Genomic DNA, 21381 nt, shown 5'->3' with positions numbered 1-21381 from the left:
CATCCATGTCCCCTGGCCCACCTCCAGCCTTTGGGCCAGCGACTGTAGTGCGCCTCCTGCAGCAGCTGGTAGATGGCCAGCAGCAGATTATAGTTGGCCAGCACCAGCTGCTGCAGGAGGTGACAGCCCTACGGCAGGGCAATGAGCAGCTCCAGGGCCCACTAAGGGTACTGCTGGGGCTGCTCATTGCCCTGCTACAGAGGGCCTTACTAAGAGGGCGTGGCCGCCCTTAATTTAAATAGGGGGGCCTGTTGGTGTTGTGTGTGTGGGGGGAGGGAGGGAGGGAATTGTTGGGGTTGTGTGTGTGGGGGGAGGGAAATGTTGGGGGTTCTGTGGGGGGTGGGGGAGGGAATTGTTGGGGTGTGTGGGGAGTTGTGGGGGGGAGGAGGGCATTGTTGGGGTTATTTTGTAGGGGTGGGGGTGGGGATGGGGGGCAAATAAATTTTTGTTATAATATAACTATCAGGGTGTGTGTGTGTGTGTGTTTGTCTCCCTTGTGCATTACATATCACCAAATGGTGCTGTTGAGTTGAGAGGAAGGAGGCAGCAATATGCATAGCATTAAATGTGCTGTGTGAATGAGAAGGTGATGTATGTCTGAGAATGTTGGCCAGACAGAACGCCACCTGTTCATTCCAACCTGCATGGCCCATATGTGCAGGGGGGTTGGGCCGGGGAGGCTGGATGGATATTTGTGTTCATTAATAAAAATGGCCAGCCAGCATCTCTCTCTCCCTTCCTCCCTCCCTCCCCTCCACCATACTGACCCACATTACAGAGTGCCATCAATAAGAGATTAATAGTGTACCACGTGTGATCTGCCAGGTACACACTTCCACATAACTCCAGGTACCACATACACAGTGTTTGCTGTCTGATGGACACATATCTTTACCCACAAGCCACATTGGTGGGGTGGGGGGGGGGGCCCAAGAAGGACCTACAAACAGCTGGCTCATATTTTCACATTGAATACATCAGCTATGGTATATAATGCTGAGGAGCAAAAGGGAAACAATGGGAAACCCAATAGATGGATGGTTACTTCATCACAGTTGCAATGTAATACTTGTGTTAGGGAAGGGCACAAATAACAATGGTGCTCATTATTTGCAGGTGTGATCACACTTTCTCCAGTAGTGAACCAAGGTGTGTTACATTCAAGTATTCTGGGTTTGTGTCCAACTTTGTCTCTGAAGTGACTTGCCTTAGGTGGGATTTGAACCAGCAACCTTATGATTATAAGGCTGGTGCTCTAACCACTAGGCCACAGCAGCCACCAGGCTTTATCCACCACCAGTTACTTTGGGTTGGTACCTGTACACACACCCCTTTCCCTCACCACCACGTCATAGGCCTCAGTGGCACTACCTGTAGCCACCTCGATCATTTTGTCCAGGCTACCGATTAAAAACAATGTAATGTGCATGTTCCCTACCCTACTACCTATGGAGCAATTTAGGAAGGTGTTGCATAAAGTGCTATACACATCCATTGCATTAATCATTCTCCCCTCCCCCGCCTATGGACCTTGAGAATGGGTGGCCACTTCATAAATGGGGACTGGGGTACACCACATAAACAAGGAAGATGGAAGCTACCGGGAACCAATACAGCACCTCCAACAGCTGGCCCACACCACTGAGGACCTGCCAACCCCACAGTACAGTGCACAGGAACCTGGTGAAAACAGAGCTACCTAACATCTGACTCCAGACTACATACATACAGTGAATGCACACTCCTTGACTATGAGCACAAAGAGAAGAGGTGGCAGACAAACGAGAGCTTACCATGAACGTCTGTTTCAAGACTGTGTAGTGCGCCTTTTATCTTCTGGAACATTAGCTGCACATCTCCCTGATTGAAATGACCCTTACCGAGGGGTGCTTGATTTGGGGTGAGTGTAGCAAATTCGTGGCCCCCACACACTGCCTGCTACAACCAGGCAGAGAGAATGGGAGAAAGGAAGGGAGCATCAGGCGATGTGGAAGACAGGAAACGGAAGGCGTGGTGGCTGAGGGCCAACAATTATTCCCCCCCCCCCCCCCCTAAATACACAGGTGTACCCAAGCATGCTAAGTGAGGGTAAAACCCTGTAAATGATTATTACGAACAACCGGCAAGGTCTCAGTGCAGGAAATGGCAGGTAAAATGGCAATGAAGAAAGGGAAGGCAGGTGGAGACGCCCATACTTATCTACTCATAATCGAAAGCATGTGTTCCTAATCGCTATCTGAGCTGGGCACGCTTAGGAATTATGTGTATAATTGAAAAAGTAGCGCCCAAATCAGAAACGCCTATTCCCCCGTCTCAATGGGCGTTCTTGGCGCCTATATAAACGCCCACTCCGTATTTTCGAAAACACCATTGGTACAATGCCACCACGCATGCCGCCGACCCGGAAGGGTAATTTTCTCGAGGCAGAGGTGGAGCTCCTGGTACAAGAAATTGTACAGCGGCACCGGAGTCTGTTTGCTCCCACAGGGCAGAGGCTGGCAGCAACAGTAAAGCAGCGGGAATGGGAGGCAGTACGGGACAGCCTGAATGCTGTCTTCCATGCTGGGAGAGACGTGGAGGACTGCAAGAGGAAGTGGCGGAAGCTGAGGAGGGATGTTCGCAGGAAGGCAGGGGCCAATCCCCCAGGCAATGACACTGCCAATCTTACACCAATGGAGCTGATGGTGTACTCCCTCCTACCCCAGGAGGGCATCCACGGGATTGGCTCCATGGACACCTCGGGCCAGGCTGAGGACTCAGGTAGGTGTTTCATTATGCAGTTGGGGTATCTGTTGTGCTGCAGTACACTTGTGTTATAGAAGTTGGGGTCAGGGGGAGGGAGGTGAGGAGTGGGGGGCAGGAGGAGGGAGGTGGGTGTGGGTGTGGGTGGGGATGGGGGGGGAGTATCTCTGGCTGTCTTTCTGTATATTAACAGGCCACCTTTATGATGCTGTTGTGACCTGGTAACCCCTACTCACTAGCTCTCTACCCTTACTCCCTATCCCTACCGTTGTCATTGGGTTTCCTCTTACTTGTCCTGTGTGCCCATATTTATAGAATTAATTGTAAGCTCTATTTGAGTAGTGGTAGTGGTCATGTGTGTTATAGGAGCAAGCAGACAGGGTGGGTGCTGTGTGTGTGTGAGAGCACCCCCAATATTGAGGAAAGATCATGTAGCTGTGCAGGGAGGAGTGTTGGTCACTGGGCTTAGCACCCCCAATACTACTTTCCAGTTGGCTCCTATGGGTGTGTGTAGGTTACTACTGTGGCAGAACTCTGGGGGCCGTCCTTCCCTACTACTCCCTCCTATTTTCCCATTACCAAACTGTGCCTAGTTCCTCCTGTGACCTCTGTGCTCTACTGAGTGTGGGCCACATGCATTCAACTGAAGGAGCCTGTAATGGGGGTCATAAAGCAGTTCTATGCAGTTTAGCAAGTCAGTAGTAACACAACACATGCTGCAATGTTGTTCAATTTAACAATTATACAACTAACAGCTTGTGCACAACGTTGTGAGTGGTGTCCTTCTCTTGGCTGCTCATCCACCACCTCTACCCAGCTGCCTGCGGGCCTCTCTCTTTCGTACCCGTGTCAATTCCATTTCTCCTCACCATCTCTTTGCTGGGTCATCAGGTTGGGGGACATACCAATGTATATGAATGCTGAAAGACAAAAGTGGGTTATTTGCACCAACACTATTCCTCACTCTTGTGCTATACAGGTGAAGACTCAGAGGAGGCTGGCCCTAGTGGCCTGCAAGGCCAACGCCCTACACCATCTGTCCAGCCTCAACCTCCACAGCCTGCAGCACCAGCAGTCCAGCCGCCACCACCTGCACCAGCTGTGCATCCTCCGCGTCCACCACCACCTGCACCAGCTGTCCAGCCTCTACCACCACCAGCTGTCCAGCCTCTGCCAGCACCACCACCACCACCTGCACCGGCTGTCCAGCCTCTGCCAGCACCACCACCACCTGCACCGGCTGTCCAGCCTCTGCCAGCACCACCACCACCACCTGCACCGGCTGTCCAGCCTCTGCCACCACCACCACCACCACCACCTGCACCAGCTGTCCAGGCTCTGCCACCACCACCACCACCACCTGCACCAGCAGAGGCCGCACCTCCAGCACCGGAGGACTTTGGTGAGGAGGAGGAGGGCCCAGCTCCCCGCCAGAGGCCATCCGCCCAAAGGAGGCAACTCCTGCGGCTGGCCACGGAACTACTCCGCCACAACGTGCGCTTGGAGGAGTACCGCCAGCAGAAACTGGAGCTGCAGCGCCAAGCACTGGAGGCACAGCAGCGAGCACACCAAGAACTCCTCCAGGCGCAACGTGAAGGCCACCAGGAGGTGCTCCAGCAACTGAGACGGCTGGAGCAGAGCATCCAACACCTGCACCCTCAGGGCACCGCGCCTACTCCAGCCCCCGTGCTGCTGGAGCAGCCCCTGCCATCAACCTCCTCCTCCACTGACCACCAGCAACCACCACCAGCTAAGAGGTGGGCATTGCGCTCCTCAGCCTCTGCACCCACTCCTGCTGCTCCCATTCTGGGTCCTGTGGCCAGACCACTACAACCAAGAAGGTGGCCCGATTTCCACGGTGCAGCCGAAGCCGCAGGCTGCCGTGGGGATAGGGAGGAGGACACTGGGAGCAGCAGCTCCGAAGAGGGGGAAGAGACTTCCCGTGCAGCACCAGCTGCAAAGGAAGGGCGTGGGAGGGGTAGGAGGGGACGGGGGAAGGGAAAATGATGGGACATGCTGTAGGGTGAGGGTTGGTGGGAGGGGGGTGGGTGTGGGAGGGAGGGGGGTGGTGGTGGTGGTGGTGGGGTTGACCAAACATATGCACTGTATGTAAATAATAAATGCTCACTTACATTCACCTAAAACTTGTTTCAATGAGTCTTTGTCTTGCTCTTACACCAAGCTGGTAGGCATTGAGCTCTGCTCTGTGGGCTGGGGGTGGAGGGGGCTCCTCTTCCAGCTCATCTGGGGCCTCTTCTGGTGGTGGCTGTGGCTCCTCTGGGAGAGGCTGTCCTCTGCGCTGGGCCAAATTGTGTAACATACAGCACGCCACAAAGATCTTGGCCACCTTTTCTGGACTGTAGAGCAGCTCTCCTCCAGACCGGTCCAGACAGCGGAAGCGGTTTTTCAATAAACCAAAGGTGCGCTCAATGATCCCCCGGGTGCTGCGATGTTTCCTGTTGTAGGTTTCTTCTGGCCCTGGTTGTGGGTGGATCAGGGGGGTCATAAGCCATGTCCTCTGCGGGTAGCCTCGGTCACCTTTGCAGAAAAGCAGAATGAGATAGATGAGTGTGTATCGCTTGGAGCAGGTACAGGGGGGGCGGGGGGGATTTGGATAGTGGGTTGTGGTGGAGGAAGCCAGGGCGGAGGGTTGCCCAGTGGAGGAGGTCTAGTATGGGTGGTACATGCATGTTGCACTTACCTAGTAGCCATCCACCAGTGAACTCCCCTTGCTCGAACCTGCGGAAGATGCCCGAGTGCTGTAGGATGTAGGCATCGTGGCTGGAGCCGGGGTACCTGGCACACACGTCTAATATCTCCCCCTGGGCATCACATACAACTTGCATGTTCATAGAATGAAATGCCTTCCTATTTCTGTAGGTGGCTTCGTGTGCCCGGGGGGGTCTGAGGGCTATGTGTGTGCAGTCTATCACACCGATGACCGAGGGGAATCTAGCAACAGCATAGAAGGCGGCCATGTTGTTGTGCAGAGCCTGGGGGGTGGTGGGGAAAGTGATGTAGTGTGAGGTGTGAGTTATGAAGGCATCCAGGAACTGGGTGAGACAGTGTGAAATAGAAGCCTGGGTGAGGCCTGTGTTAGCAGCTAATACGGATTGAAAACTGCCAGTGGCCAGGACAGAGAGAGCGGAAGTGATTTTGAGGTGGGCAGGGATGGGGTTATTCCTACGTGTCTGGGGCTGAAGGAGGGGTTTCAGCTGCTCACACAGCTGACGAATGGTGGCCCTATCAAACCTGAACCTTGTTAGACACTGCTGGTCAGTGAGTTGTAGGAAGGTGGTGCGGGGCCTAAACACTCGGGGCCGTGAATACCTCCTGCGGTGGGTGGCCTCTTCGTGTAGCATGAATGCCACAAGTGCATTAAGTGCATCCATATCCCCACCACCAGTGCAAGTATTAGGACTAGTAGTCAAAAAGCAACACACACAGATCTGTCACTTCCAGCCACCACGCCCCTCTGGCCACTCACTCGCCAAACAGTACAGGCACACAGAGACAAACGGAGGTCAGGGAATACAGTATACACGTGGGAAGAGTGAATGGGGAGGGGGAGGGGGAGGGGGAGGGGAAGGGGCGATAGAGCAAAGGAGTAGGAGTAAGGAACGGTGAAAGGGTAAGACACAAAAAGAGGCAGGGCACACAGACGACCGTCACAGGTACTGAACACGCTTGGCTTTCTCTCTGCAACCACCACTTCAGCTCTTCCACCAACAATATCGCCACTCTCCAACTACACACAATCGCTAATGAGTCTAAAGACGCTTTCCCCCTTGCTCTGGTCGCTTTTATTTCGGGTCCATCATATTACGCCCATCTTCCCGCTCAACCAGAGCCATTTCGCTATTCGTTATACGTTGTACCCGTCCACGTCGTATCACCGCCCCTAACACGCCCCCGACACGCCTCTTATTTGGGCGTTTTTACGTCCACGTACGAGCGACACGGACGCACTGAAACATTGCTTTCGATTATATGGATTTACTCGTTTTTGTGAGATTAACGTCCATCTCCCGATTTAGGTCGGCTCTTGGGCGTTTTTCTCTTTCGATTATAAGCAGGATAGTAACATAGTAGATGACGGCAAAAAAAGACCTGCACGGTCCATCTAGTCTGCCCAACAAGATAAACACATATGTGGTACTTCTTGTGTATACCTTACCTTGATTTGTGTCTGCCATTTTCAGGACACAGACCGTAGAAGTCTTGCCCAGAACTAGCCCCACCACCCAAACACCAGCCCCGCCTCCCAATCTCGGCTAAGCTTCTGAGGATCCATTCCTTCTGCACAGGATTCCTTTATGTTTATCCCACGCATGCTTGAATTCCGCTACCGTTGTCATCTCCACCACCTCCCGCGGGAGGGCATTCCAAGTATCTACCACGCTCTCCGTGAAAAAATACTGTACTTCCCATGGTAAGCCCTACCATTAGGCCACCGCCTGAGGCGGGGGCCTCAGGCGGCAGTCTTCTGGGAACAACATATCCCCCCCACAACGGCCACGGTCTGGCATCTCCTCCATTCATTCTTCAATCCCCTTCCCCAAGTCTACCTTTGTTTATTAAAAGACGGTGGTGGCAGCGATTCCCATTGTCCCCCCCCCCCCCCCCCGCTAGCACTGGCCTCTTCTTTCTAATGTGGCTTGCTTCTGACATAACTTCATGTTTCCTCGGAGAGAAGAGGCCGGTGCAGGTGGGGGGTGGCAGACTATGGGAATCGCTGCTGCTGCTGCCGTCTTTTGGAAAACAAAGGTAGGCTTGCGGAAAGGGGTTGAATAAGGAAGGAGGGAGATGCCACGACCAGGGGGGTAGCTATGTTCTTTTGAATTCTTGTCTATCCCCTTTAGATATAATGGGCCTTTATAATGCTGCTCACCATCAGTTAGAGCTGTTTAAAGTCAGCGGAAGAGAAGGAGGAAACCTATTCCTCCCTAAAACCTGGGGCCCAAGTTGAAACCGTAGCTAGTCTCCAGAGGGATAGCCATATCTGTAGACAGATGCAGGAAAAAAGAAACAGGTATGTGCCTGCAGGTAAAGCATAACTGGAAGAGTGTCTATAAAGGCAGACCTGTTCAGTCAGGGTGGGAAGCTCCTAGGATTCATGGGATAGGTTTTGGAGGCCGTATCTTGCTAAAGATGTAAAAAGACTGGAAGCGGTGCAAAGAAAAGCTACGAAAATGGTATGGGATTTGCCTTTCAAACCGTACAAGGAGAGACTTGCCGACCTGAACATGTATTCCCTAGAGGAAAGGAGAAACAGCGGAGACGTGACACAGACGTTCAAATATTTGAAAGGTATTAATCTGCAAACAAACCTTTTCCGGAGACGGGAAGGTGGCAGAACTAGAGGACATGACTTGAGGTTGAAGGGGGGAAAACTCAGGAGTAATGTCAGGAAGTATTTTTTCACGGAAAGGGCGGTAAATACGTGGAATGCCCTCCAGCGGGAAGTGGTGGAGATGAAAACGGTAATGGAATTCAAAAATGTGTGGGATAAACACAAAGGAATCCTGTTTAGAAGGAATGGATCTATGGAATCTTAGCGGAAGTTGGGTGGCAACGCCAGTAATTGGGAAGCAAAACCAGTGCTGGGTAGACTTCTACGGCCTGTGCCCTGAGAAAGGCAAGGACAAATCAAACTTGGGTATACATCAAACATATAAACGGCGAGTGACCGTACTCACTTGCAAATGTGCAGTAGAGACTTCCCTCTCTGCCCCGCCCCCGCGTCAATACGTGATGACGGGGGCGGGACAGAGAGGGAAGTCTCTACTGGCATGCTGCAGACGTCGGAAACGCTCCCCCTCCCCCCCCCCCGAGTCGCCGCCGCCGCCCCTCCATCTGGCCCGAGCACTGTGAACTTACATCACCACGCAGCAGCAGGCACATCAGCAAAGCTGCCGTCGGGCTTCCTTCTCTGCTTTTGTCCCATCCTCGCCGACGTTACGTCACACGAGGGCGGGACACAGGCAGAGAAGGAAGCCCGCCCTGACGGCAGCTTTGCTGATGTGCCTGCTGCTGCGTGCTGATGTAAGTTTACAGTGCTGCTCGGGCCGGGTGGAGGGGTGGCAGTGGCGACTCCGGGGGAGGCAGGGCGGCGCCGACCTCGGGGGGGGGGGGCTCGGAAACCCCCCCATTCCAAAAGTAGCCCGTTTTCACGGGCTCAACGGCTAGTATAATATAAAGTATCACATAAAATGTAAAATGAGTTTATCTTGTTGGGCAGACAGGATGGACCGTACAGGTCTTTATCTGCCGTCATTTTCATTTACTATGTATTCTCTGGCCCTATCCTCCAATAGATGAACTGAAAGTGCTGAACCAATCAGAGAAAGCCAGCACAAAGGAGGGGCTCAGGAAGCTAAGGAACAAGACAGGGATTGTTTTTAAAAAAATGTAACCCCCAGGTTCAAATGTAGGTCTCTGCCTCTTGTTTGCTCCACGGAGTGGGAACCAGGTAAACAAGCACATTTAATTTATCAGGACCACAGGCTGGGGCTGGCTGACGCCAGAAAGCCAAACAAACAGTTCAGACTTTTATAACTCCACATTCAATACCTCAGTCGACTTCAAATATACAGTTCTGAACTAGGATTTACTTAATGTCTTTTCAAAGTTATTTGCAATTTCAACAGTAACAAAGGCATTTATCATGTAGCAACCAAAACAGTAACTGTAGCAAAAGTGTTACAATCCTATTTTTCAGCAGTGCAGAACTCCCTTTAATTCTTATGTCCTGCCATTGAGTGTGGCAAGAGTTAGATTGGACACAGTTCTCCTTCATCTGTCTTACTGTAGGGGGCAGATAAGATTATCAGTTCTCTTTAACACAATTAGCAGTTCTAGTTGACAACCCTGATGAAACTCAGAGAAACTGAGTTCAAACAGTGCCTCAATGGGAACCTGAAGGCTGCACCAGGACCCCAGATACTCTTGCAGATGTGATAATTACTTTAATCCTTCAGCCTTTGGATCACTAACAGTGCTGTAACACAGCTCCCTAATACTCAGTGCTAATGACATTTAAAATTTAGGTGCAATGTCAGCACTGAGCATTAGAGAGCTGTTTCGAATTCTATGGGAAAACTGTACCTGGGAATATGCTCAAAAATACATTGTTTTGGTATCCTCATTTGCTCTCCTCACTTTTTTGTCTCATATGGAACCCAGACCCTCCACTCCCCCCAAAGACAAAGGGGCCTGGTGGTCCAGTGGACCCTAGACTCCCCAACCCTTCAAAATTAAACTCTGCTGGTCCAGTGGCCCCAGACACCCCACCCTGCAAAGATGTAGGGGTCTGGAGGTCTGGTAGACCCCATGACCCCCCTCACCCTGAAAATAAAACCACGGTGGTCCAGTGGGACCCCTGGCAATGCCTCCCATCTAGTGGACCTCAGACCCCCTTGAAAATAAATAAAACCATGCTGGTCCAGTGGGACCCCAGGCCATGCCCCCATCCTGAAGACTAGCCCTGGTGGCCTCCTCAATCCCCTCATACCTTGAAGAAAGGAGGAGGGATGGAATCCTAGTCCCTTCTCCTGCTGGGCATGCCGTCAAAATGGCAGTTCCCTGCCTGGTGAATCCTGATATGCAATGGGCGGGGCTTAACTACCATATAAGGGATGCACTGGGCAGGGTGCCACCATTTTGATGGCACGCCCAGCAGGAGGAGGGGCTAGGACTCCGTCCCTCCTTCTCCATCAAGGTAGGAGGGGGTTGGGAGGCCGTATGGGGGGCATGGACAGGGGTCCCACTGGACCACCATGGTTTTATTTTCAGGGGGGTCTGGGGTCCACTGGACCACCAGGCCTCTATGTCCTGGGAGTTCTGGGGTTCACTGGACCACCAGGATTTAGTGTTTGGGGGGGGGAGGTCTGGGGTCCACCAAACCACCAGGGTTTAGATTTGACAGGTCAAGGATTCCTATTCCTCCCCTGCTCAGCACAACCCTAACACCAGTTCTGAGCTGGGATAGGGCTTGCCGCAGCTGGAGCGACCTTCTTTGGTGCACTGCCCGCTGAGCATTGGGGGAGGAATAGGTGATTTGCATACTCCTTGCACTCAGAGCCTGCGAGCTCGTTATTTCACACACTCACCAGTTCTGAGCATTCAACGGTAGCAAATATGGGGGCTAGTTTGGTGCAAATGGTCTCTAGCGCCTGAATTTGCTTCTGAGCATCAGGGCCTAAGGATTTGTGACCAGGGCACCTTGCTGGTATTCACCAAGTAGATCAGACTTCCCTTCTCCTCTCTACGCTCAGGCCCCTACCCTCTAGCAACCCTGACAGGGCAGTGGATCCGACACCTGCACTATTCTGCTTCACACCTGTGGTCTAATAGTTTACTAGTCGATGGGTGAAGAAATGAACCTTACTTCTTTTCTGGAAAACTCGTTGGATGTGGTTACCCATAGGACAACTATGCTGGTCACTTTTGTGTTGGAGCCAGATCGGAATGCAGTTTTAAGACTTTCTTTAAGACGCTTAGACTGTTTATGGGCTCAAAAGTCAGAATTTTTCCTGATCTCACTAAGCCAACACAGGCGCGACGCAGGGCCTTTGTGGAACTGCGCCCCAGAGTTGAGGCTATGGGAGCAAATTTTGTATTACGTTTCCCTTGTATTTGTAATATAATGCTTGAGGGTAAACAATTTCAATTTATGGACCCTAAACAACTTAAAGATTTCTTAGATGCTAGAGTTGAAGTGAATGTAGTACGTCCTCCCATATAGCAGGCTGGAGTCTGAATAAAGAGGTAGCAACTGTATATTTCTTTATATTTCCTTGTTATTGATATGTTTAATCTTGGAATCACTTTTCTTTAATTGTGGACGGAAGAGTTGTTTTTTCTCCTTTCCTTTAAAACTTTTTCCTATTTTTTGTTAAATCAAATGCTGATTGCTTAATCACATTGTTTTGTGAGATATTATAAAATACTAATAAAGAAATGAATTTAAAAAAATAGTTTACTAGTCTGGGTGACCAGCAATAGGCTCTGCAGTTTTGTGCTCTACATGGAAAACGCTTGGCTTGAAGACTCTCTCTAAGGAGATGTCAATTTTTCCCTTATACAGCAGACTGGTCCTGCCAGCTGCATCCCAGGATGCATCGTGGAGGGCCTAGAACTGCCAATTTGTGGATGACAGCGCCAGAGGCATGAATGAGTGGGTATCACTCCTGTCTCTTCAATTAAGAGGGTACGGGGGGGAGGGGTTGCAAAAGGGGACAGGGTGGATGGATGTCACTATACACCAGAGAGAGTGATTTTTTTACAGTCGGCGGTGGTTGGGCTGGGGCAAGGGAGAGGACAACCAAATCACCATGGACTTTTTAAATTCAGGTCAGGTGGGTGGGGATGCCACTATACACCTGGGCAATATTTTTTAAACTGGAAGGGGGGGGGGGGGGTCAGTCATAATATCGTAGGGAGGGGAGTATGACTTGGGAAATTTTTTTTTTAATATTGGGGTGGGGTGGGAAGGAACCGTATCTCCCTCCTCCCTTTTCTCTCCAAATTACTTGAGCGTGCTGTTCACCTCCGCTGCTTTGATTTTCTCTCCTCACATGCTATTCTTGACCCATTACAATCTGGTTTTCGCCCTCTCCACTCAACCGAAACTGCGCTTACTAAAGTCTCCAATGACCTATTACTGGCTAAATCCAGACGTCAATATTCCATCCTCATTCTTCTTGATCTTTCCGCTGCTTTTGACACTGTCGATCACAGCATACTTCTCGATACCCTGTCCTCACTTGGATTCCAGGGCTCTGTCCTTTCCTGGTTCTCTTCCTACCTCTCCCTCCGCACCTTTAGTGTTCACTCTGGTGGATCCTCTTCTACTTCTATCCCTCTGCCTGTCGGCGTACCTCAGGGTTCTGTTCTTGGTCCCCTCCTCTTTTCTATCTACACTTCTTCCCTTGGTTCATTAATCTCATCCCATGGCTTTTTCTACCATCTCTATGCTGATGACTCCCAAATCTACCTTTCTACCCCTGATATCTCACCTTGCATCCAAACCAAAGTTTCAGCGTGCTTGTCTGACATTGCTGCCTGGATGTCTCAACGCCACCTGAAATTAAATATGACCAAAACCGAGCTTCTCATTTTCCCCCCCCAAACCCACCTCCCCGCTCCCCCCGTTTTCTATTTCTGTTGATGGCTCTCTCATTCTCCCTGTCTCCTCAGCTCGAAACCTTGGGGTCATCTTTGACTCTTCTCTCTCCTTCTCTGCTCATATCCAGCAGACCGCCAAGACCTGTCGTTTCTTTCTTTACAACATCCGTAAAATCCGCCCCTTTCTTTCCGAGCACTCTACCAAAACCCTCATCCACACCCTTGTCACCTCTCGTTTAGACTACTGCAATCTGCTTCTTGCTGGCCTCCCACTTAGTCACCTCTCCCCTCTCCAATCGGTTCAAAACTCTGCTGCCCGTTTTGTCTTCCGCCAGGGTCACTTTACTCATACTACCCCTCTCCTCAAGTCGCTTCACTGGCTCCCTATCCGTTTTCGCATCCTGTTCAAACTTCTTCTACTAACCTATAAATGTACTCACTCTGCTGCTCCCCAGTATCTCTCCACACTCGTCCTTCCCTACGCCCCTTCCCGTGCACTCCGCTCCATGGATAAATCCTTCTTATCTGTTCCCTTCTCCACTACTGCCAACTCCAGACTTCGCGCCTTCTGTCTCGCTGCACCCTATGCCTGGAATAAACTTCTTGAGCCCCTACGTATTGCCCCATCCTTGGCCACCTTTAAATCTAGACTGAAAGCCCACCTCTTTAACATTGCTTTTGACTCGTAACCACTTGTAGCCACTCGCCTCCACCTACCCTCCTCTCCTCCTTCCTGTACACATTAATTTTGCTTACTTTATTTTTTGTCTATTAGATTGTAAGCTCTTTGAGCAGGGACTGTCTTTCTTCTATGTTTGTGCAGCGCTGCGTACACCTTGTAGCGCTATAGAAATTCTAAATAGTAGTAGTAGTATCGGGATGGGGGGTACCAGTCATTTTGGGAATGAGAGGGTGCTGGAGGGACATTTATTTTTGAATTTTGGTGGGACAGAGGGGAGAGAAACGGGGATGATGCTGACTTCAGGGGCTCTATGCCATCATCAGACCTGAAGGTAGGTTGCTGGTGTTGAACCCCCATGGTAGACATCAGTGCTCGGCCGTAAATACTGTGGGTTTAGCTGATCTTTAGAATGCATTTTAATATGCTGTGCACCGATGTCTACCGTGGAAGTAAATCTCACTGCAGAACCCCTTTTAACATGCAGTGGCCATTAACGAGCAGATATCAGCCATATCTCCCTCGGTAGTGTAGTACTTTAGCTGGCTGTTGTACTGCTTCATGGGAAGCTAAAAGCATTCCTCCGGCTTACACTAAGCCCTTTAAAACCCTTGATCAGGAAAAATAATTAACAAATAAATTTTAGCCTCATAATCCCACTAGGGGATGGGGAGAGTAGAACAAGAGCAATTTTTAAGCTGGTTGACTCAAGCTGATCTGCAGAAATCCATACTTCTACATAAAACATGAGTATCTGCAGGCCACATTTTAGACAGAATGTAGAAATCAGAATTGATATGTCCAGGTTTGCAGGTGTACAATTCCAATAGTATTTTAGAACAAGATCAGCTAACTCAGTGACCCCTTTACTAAGCTGCGCTGAAAAATGACCTGCAGTAGTGTTGACGCGTGTTTTGGGTGCGCGCCGAATCACTTCTCAGTGCACCTGTAAAAAAATGCCTTTTTAAAATTTTTTCCGAAAATGGACATGCGGCAAAATGAAAATTGTTGCGCGTCCATTTTGGGTCTGAGACCTTACCAACAGACACTGACCTAGCGGTAAAGTCTCATGCAGTAACCGGGAGGTAATGACCCATGTGCGTGTTTTGGGTGGGCGCAGAATCACTTCTCAGTACACCTGTAAAAAATGCTTTTTAAAATTTTTTCCGAAAATGGACGTGCGGCAAAATGAAAATTGCTGCGCATCCATTTTGGGTCTGAGACCTTACCACAAGCCATTGACCTAGCGGTAAAGTCTCACGCGGTAACCGGGAGGTAATGACCCACTGCGTCAAATGCCACTTGGCACGCGCCCAATACGCGCGTCCGAAAATACAAATTATTTTTCAGACGCACGCCAAAAATGAAATTGCTGTAAGAGCCACATGGTAGCTGGGCAGTAACTCCATTTTGGCGCGCATTGGGCATGCGTAGACGCTTACATGGCTTAGTAAAAGCCTGCTCTAACGTACATGCAGAAATACATATGTATCTTCTGGCACATGCAGTGGGAGAGTATCCATTTCACAAATACAAATGTGGAAAAGATAAATGCAGTGAACACAGCTACTTACATGTGTATGTGGACAGCACATGTGTAAGTTGTAAAATACCAATTTACATGTGAGTAAGAACACATACATGAATATGTCAACATTTTGCAAACCTACATGTATGAATGCTGCTAATTGGATACAGAGGCTGCAATCGACATATTTGGGGGAGGGGGATTTATCAGCTTAGGCTATTGTTAAGATGTTATTTTACTGTTAACCCCAGTTATTAGGGCCCTGTTTATTAAGCCATGCTGTAGGTGTTTTTAGCTCATAAGTACATAAGTATTGCCATATGGGAAAGACCAAAGGTTCATCGAGCCCAGCATCCTGTTTCCAACAGTGGCCAATCCAGGTCACAAATACCCGGCAAGATCCCAAAAATGTACAACACATTTTATACTGCTTATCCCAGAAATAGTGGATTTTCCCAAAGTCCATTTAATAACGGTCTATGGACTTTTCCTTTAGGAAGCCGTCCAAACCTTTTTTAAACTCCACTAAGCTAACCGCCTTTACCACATTCTCTGGCAACAAATTCCAGAGTTTAATTACACGTTGAGTGAAGAAAACGTTTCTCCGATTCATTTTAAATTTACTACATTGTAGATTCATCGCATGCCCCCTAGTCCTAGTATTTAAGGAAAGCGTGAAAAGACGCTTCACATCCACCTGTTCCACTCCACTCATTATTTTATAGACCTCTATCATATCTCCCCTCAGCCGCCTTTTCTCCAAGCTGAAGAGCCCTAGCCGCTTTTGCCTTTCCTCATAAGGAAGTCATCCCATCCCCTTTATCATTTTCGTCGCCCTTCTCTGCACCTTTTCTAATTCCACTATATCTTTTTTGAGATGTGGCAACCATAATTTGCACTGGCTGCCACTTAAAGAACGTATCACATATCACGTTCAAGATCTGCATATTAGTTCATAAAATCACTCACGGAGATGCCCCGGCCTACATGTCAGACCTTGTTGACTTACCACCCAGGAATGCTAAAAGATCAGCTCACACATTCCTTAATCTACACTTCCCCAGCTTTAAAGGACTGAAATATAGACTAACTCATGCGTCCAACTTTTCAAACACGGGCACGCAGTTGTGGAATGCCTTACCACGTAACTTAAAAACAATTTACGAACTAACTAACTTTTGCAAATCTCTGAAGACATATCTCTTCAATAAGGCATACCACAACATCGATCAATAATTGTAACTGTAACACATTACCACTTTACCTTCTATTCTAACTGATTTCTATCGATGCCTATTATCCTAACCTCTATGAGGCAGATGCAGCAACCAAACGTAAAAAAATCTAAATCGTTAAAGTCCCTAACGATTTTAAAATAACGAAACATGCACCAAAAAAAAAAGTCACACATGCTGAGATCGGTAGTGAAACGTACAATGTATCAAAGAATCACAATACACATCGTTAATCGGCCCCCAAATCATGCGCAGAGCAGCCAAGCGTTATGTTAGCTGCTCTGCGCATGCCACAAACAGTCAAAACACAGTCAAATCGCAAGCACATGGCTCCCAAATAAAAACAAAAATAAAAAAAAAGGGTCGGGAGGGGGCAAGGGCGCTCATCAGGAGCGTCCTGTACAGACGGCCTTGCCCCCCCCCCTGCTGCTCCCCTTTCCGCCGCTCCCCCCACCCCGAAAAAGCAAAATTCTAGCAGCCCCTGCCCCCTCCCCACTTTCCGCCGCTCCCCCCACCCCGAAAAAGCAAACTTCTAGAAGCCCCTGCCCCCCTCCCTTCCTCACTACTCTGTCACCTCAGCTCCGCCTCCCGACATCCTCCGTCCGCGCCCCGCCCCCTTTTGGGGTCGTCGCCGCCATTCCCCTCCTCCATCGGGCCCCCCTTCCTCTTACCGGGCCCGTGCAGCGCCTCTCTCCTCTGTCCGAAGGCGCTGCACGGGCAAGAAGAACGCTGAATCAGCTGATGCCTGCCTTCGCGATGGGCGTCTTTCTCCTCCTGGGCCCGCCCCTGTCTGACGTCAGTAACCTACGTAGGTTACTGACGTCAGACAGGGGCGGGCCCAGGAGGAGAAAGACGCTCTATCGAAGCTAGGCGAAGGCAGGCATCAGCTGATTCAGCGTTCTTCTTGCCCGTGCAGCGCCTTCGGACAGAGGAGAGAGGCGCTGCACGGGCCCGGTAAGAGGAAGGGGGGCCCGATGGAGGAGGGGAATGGCGGCGACGACCCCAAAAGGGGGCGGGGCGCGGACGGAGGATGTCGGGAGGCGGAGCTGAGGTGACAGAGTAGTGAGGAAGGGAGGGGGGCAGGGGCTTCTAGAAGTTTGCTTTTTCGGGGGGGGGGGGAGCGGCGGAAAGTGGGGAGCAGCGGGGGGGGGGGGGCAAGGCCGTCCGTACAGGACGCTCCTGATGAGCGCCCTTGCCCCCTCCCGATCCTTTTTTATTTTTTTTTTTTTATGTGTTTTCTGAGGTCCTTTGGACCAATCACAGCGCTTTTAGCTCTGCTAATGCGCTGGGATTGGCTCAAAGTTTGTTTATTTTTTCACTTAACACTTTTTCCTGCCACGGAGCTGTCCTAACGAGAGGTCCAGACCTCTCGTTAGTTTTCCTGCCTTTTTCCTGCGTAAAGGCAATCGGAAAAGGTTAGTGCATGTCGTTTCAATGGGGTTTTCACACTAATTGCTCATCTCCATTCCGTTTTCGTTAGCTGCTACTGTCGTCGGAAAATAGGCTTAAGTGCATGGAAAGGATAGGAAATTCTTCCCTGAGGGCTCATTTAACGATGAAAAACATTTAGTGCATCTACCTCTATGTGACTCCAACTGTAACTCTTCACTCTGGAATGGCGAATGCCATAACGGAACATTGTAAGCCACATTGAGCCTCCCAAAAGGTGGGAAAATGTGGGATTCAAATGCAACAAATAGATAAATAAATAAATAAATAAATAAATAAATAATTCCACTATATCTTTTTTGAGATGCGACAACCAGGCATCTGCCATCCTCATTTTGAAAGTCTACCACCCTGCAACCTCAATTCATGCACTCTAGATCTACTGCTTCCACACCTTTGAAAAAGATTTGTTTGTATAATAATATCTTTCAAGGATGTAAATGTATCATATCTGCCCTGTCCCTCCTTTCTCGAGCCTTCAAGTCTCTTCCCATAGCCGAGGGGGTTTCCTCTTCCAACTCAATTGGAACTGGACTACATGGGGTATAGCAGCATACAATGGAGAAGGTCAAAGTACACAACACCAGCAACCCCAAAAAGAAACAGAAAGGGCTCTCAAGAATGGCATAAGGGTGCTTTATTAATGACAAGACACGGGCCGTGTTTCGGCATGAAACAACACCTGCCACAGGGGTCAATTCAGCAAATCAACACTAGTCACATGAACTGCCGCTCAAAATATAGTGATCCGCATTTTTAACAATTCGCTCTGGGGTCAAAAATTCAGAGACTTGATGCAGAGCAAACTGTTTTCATGATGGTTTGCGCCGCATCAAGCCTCTGAATTTTCGATCCCAAAGCGGATTGTTGAAAACACAGATCATTCTATTTTGAGCAACAGTTCATGCGATTAGTGTTTTTTTGCTGAATTGACCCCTGAGGCAGGCGTTGTTTCACGCCGAAACACGGCCCATGCAAGGTCATTAATAAAGCACACTTGTGCCATTCTTGAGCGTTTTTTGGGGGTTGCTACATGGGCTGTAGCCTTCATTCCAAAGTACCTGGGAATTTTCATCTAGTTTAATACACCTCACCAAACTGAGCTAGCTAGTGCAGCGAAAATCTTTGCCAACAGATCTCTCCAGAACCAGACTAATATGCAGTGGCGTAGCCACAGGTGGGCCTGGGTGGGCCGGGGCCCATCCACTTAGGGCTCAGGCCCACCCAACAGCAGCACAAATCTAGTGCTAGCTAGTGGGGATCCCAAGCTCCGCCAGCTGAAGACCTCCCCCTGATGGTGCTGAAAACACTGCTTTCCACTTCAGCAGTCTAAGCTTCCTAAGCTGCCGATACTGGCTTCATCGCATTGGGAGGGGGGGGGGGGGGGGAATGGAGAACACTTGGTGCCCATCCACTTATTGACTAGGCCCACCCAAAATCTGCTGTCTGGCTACGTCCCTGCTAATATGGATTCCAAATCTGCCTCTGGCCACTAGGTGTCACAGTTAAGCAACAGATAAAAATTCCTTCACCCCCTCCCCCACCACAGGGCAGCATACCTGATTAAGTGTTTTTTAAATCTATTTATTATTCCCCAGGTATGAGAAGAGACCTGAAGCCTGGAGGGAAGGAGGGTCAGGGGAGATATGACACAGACAGAGAAGACTTTAGAAAGCTCTCGTTAAATGGCAAATAAGCGCTCACACTTACATCAGAAATTTTCGAGTTAGAAATTAAAGAAAAGTATTCTGTACCTTACCATATAAAATCTCGGCAATGCGAACAGTAAGTCGGTTGCCTAAGATAGGTGGCCATGAACTTGTGCCCGTTAACTTGATGGACTCTGCGCCGTACGGCACCTTGCCGCTTCCTTGGACGCATTCGTTCCCTGAATACTCGCTCTTCATTTTCTTTGGGTGCTTTCAAATAAAAGGAGAACAGGTGGTCAGCAGGAAAGAAGCTCAAAATACACATTGCTTTGCAAGAAGATCAAGTGCCAGGTTCTTCTAAGGACAACAATAAAAAAAAGCCATCTGATACAACAAAGAGAGCTTAAGGAGTTTATTTGTAAAGCAGGGTCCTTCAGTTCTCTTCCTTTCCATCTGTAAATTCATAAACGATAGGAAACTGTGACCTTAGAGCATTTCTGGAGGCACATGCGAGACACTTAGGCAGTGGCGTAGGAAGGGGGCGGGAGGGGCGGTCCGCCCCGGGTGCACGCGCCTGGGGGGGTGCCGGCCCCGCTGGTTCCCTGCTCCCTCTGCCCCGGAACAGGTTACTTCCTGTTCCGGGGCAGAGAGAGCAGGGAACCAGCGGGGCCGACGCAGCTCCGCGTGACGTGCACTCGGGGCGGATCGGCCCTCCCGCAGGTAACAATGAGGTCCGGGGGGGGGGGGGGGTTGCGCTCCAGGGGGGTGCGCCGCAGAGGGGGGGTCACGCCGTGCTGCACCCGGGGGGGTGCGCAGCGGCGACCCACCCCGGGTGCCATTAGCCCTCGCTACGGCACTGCACTTAGGCAGTAGGTTTTCAGGACTGTGAACATGCATGAGGGAAATTTGCATGTGACAGGCAATTGTATAACTGCCAGTGGCGTAGCTATGGGGGGGGGGGGCATGGGCCACCTCAAACTGGCTCCGGGACCCCCAGTTTGGCTGGCAGGGGTCTGTCCCGCGCTGGTCTTACATTGCTGGTGCCCTGTCCTGTTTTCCAGCGCCGTGACGCTCACTTTAATGAAACTGGGCATGCTCGCACATGCTCAGTTTCATTAAAATGAGCATGCATGGCGCTGAAAGCAGAGCAGTGCGCCAGCAATATAAGACCAGTGCAGAACAAACGCTTCAACTGGTGGGGGTTGGGGACCCCCGCTAGCCAAGGTACTTTTCAGCAGTGGCAGAGGGGGGAGCAGCAGCGGCGGCGGGGAAGCAGAGGCTGTACCTTCCAGCAGCAGAGGTAGAGGAGTAGCAGCGGCAGGGAGAGAGGCAGAAGCAGTGGGAGGCAGAGGTGGCGGCGGGAGGGCAGCAGCAGGGAGGTGGCCCAAAATGTGCCCCCCCCCCACTTTGGGCTCTGCCCCCCCTCCCGTCGAGGTCTAGCTACGCCCCTGATATATTGTGACTAGAGTTCTGCACACAAATCAGCACGCATAGCTGAATTGTGCATGGAACTTAATTAGGTAAGAAGCCAATCAGCGCTGATAATTGGAAGTTAAGAAGCAATTATCGGCACTAATTGTAATTTACATGCATAGCTCACTAAGCGAATTCTATAAGGCAATACGCATAAATCGGACTGTGCAGCTCTCAAAGTGGCCATGGGAGGGGCGTTCCTACAACATACCCGTTCCGCGCCTAAATTAGTCGTATGCTTTTACACCAGGTTCTATTTGGTGTAAATGGCCGCGACTAAATGTAGTCACAGGAATGGGCGCGATACGTATTTCGTAAACCGCGCCTAACTTTAGGCAAAGTATAGAACAGCGCTAAGCTTGCTTTTTTCAGCATCATATATAGAATTTGGTCCATTACGTATAACCGCAAGGGGACACAGACATGGGCGATGCGTGAGCACAACAGTGGCTTGTCTCCCACATGCTTGTGTAACTTACAGAATACTAATTATATGCA

At 50.2% G+C, this 21381-nt stretch overlaps 1 protein-coding gene across 1 annotated transcript in view; it reads right to left on the bottom strand.

The window, feature by feature from the left end:
* Positions 1-21381, bottom strand: part of PRKCE (protein kinase C epsilon) — a 915268-nt gene that overhangs the window by 396097 nt on the left and 497790 nt on the right. Inside the window, exon 3 of the mRNA XM_030195809.1 lies at positions 19521-19680. Coding sequence (XP_030051669.1) covers positions 19521-19680 — 160 coding nt within the window. The remainder of the gene's footprint in view (positions 1-19520; positions 19681-21381) is intronic.

The sequence above is a fragment of the Microcaecilia unicolor genome, chromosome 3 (assembly GCF_901765095.1).
Source record: "Microcaecilia unicolor chromosome 3, aMicUni1.1, whole genome shotgun sequence".
Lineage (NCBI taxonomy): Eukaryota > Metazoa > Chordata > Amphibia > Gymnophiona > Siphonopidae > Microcaecilia > Microcaecilia unicolor.
This window is presented reverse-complemented; position numbering and strand designations above follow the sequence as displayed.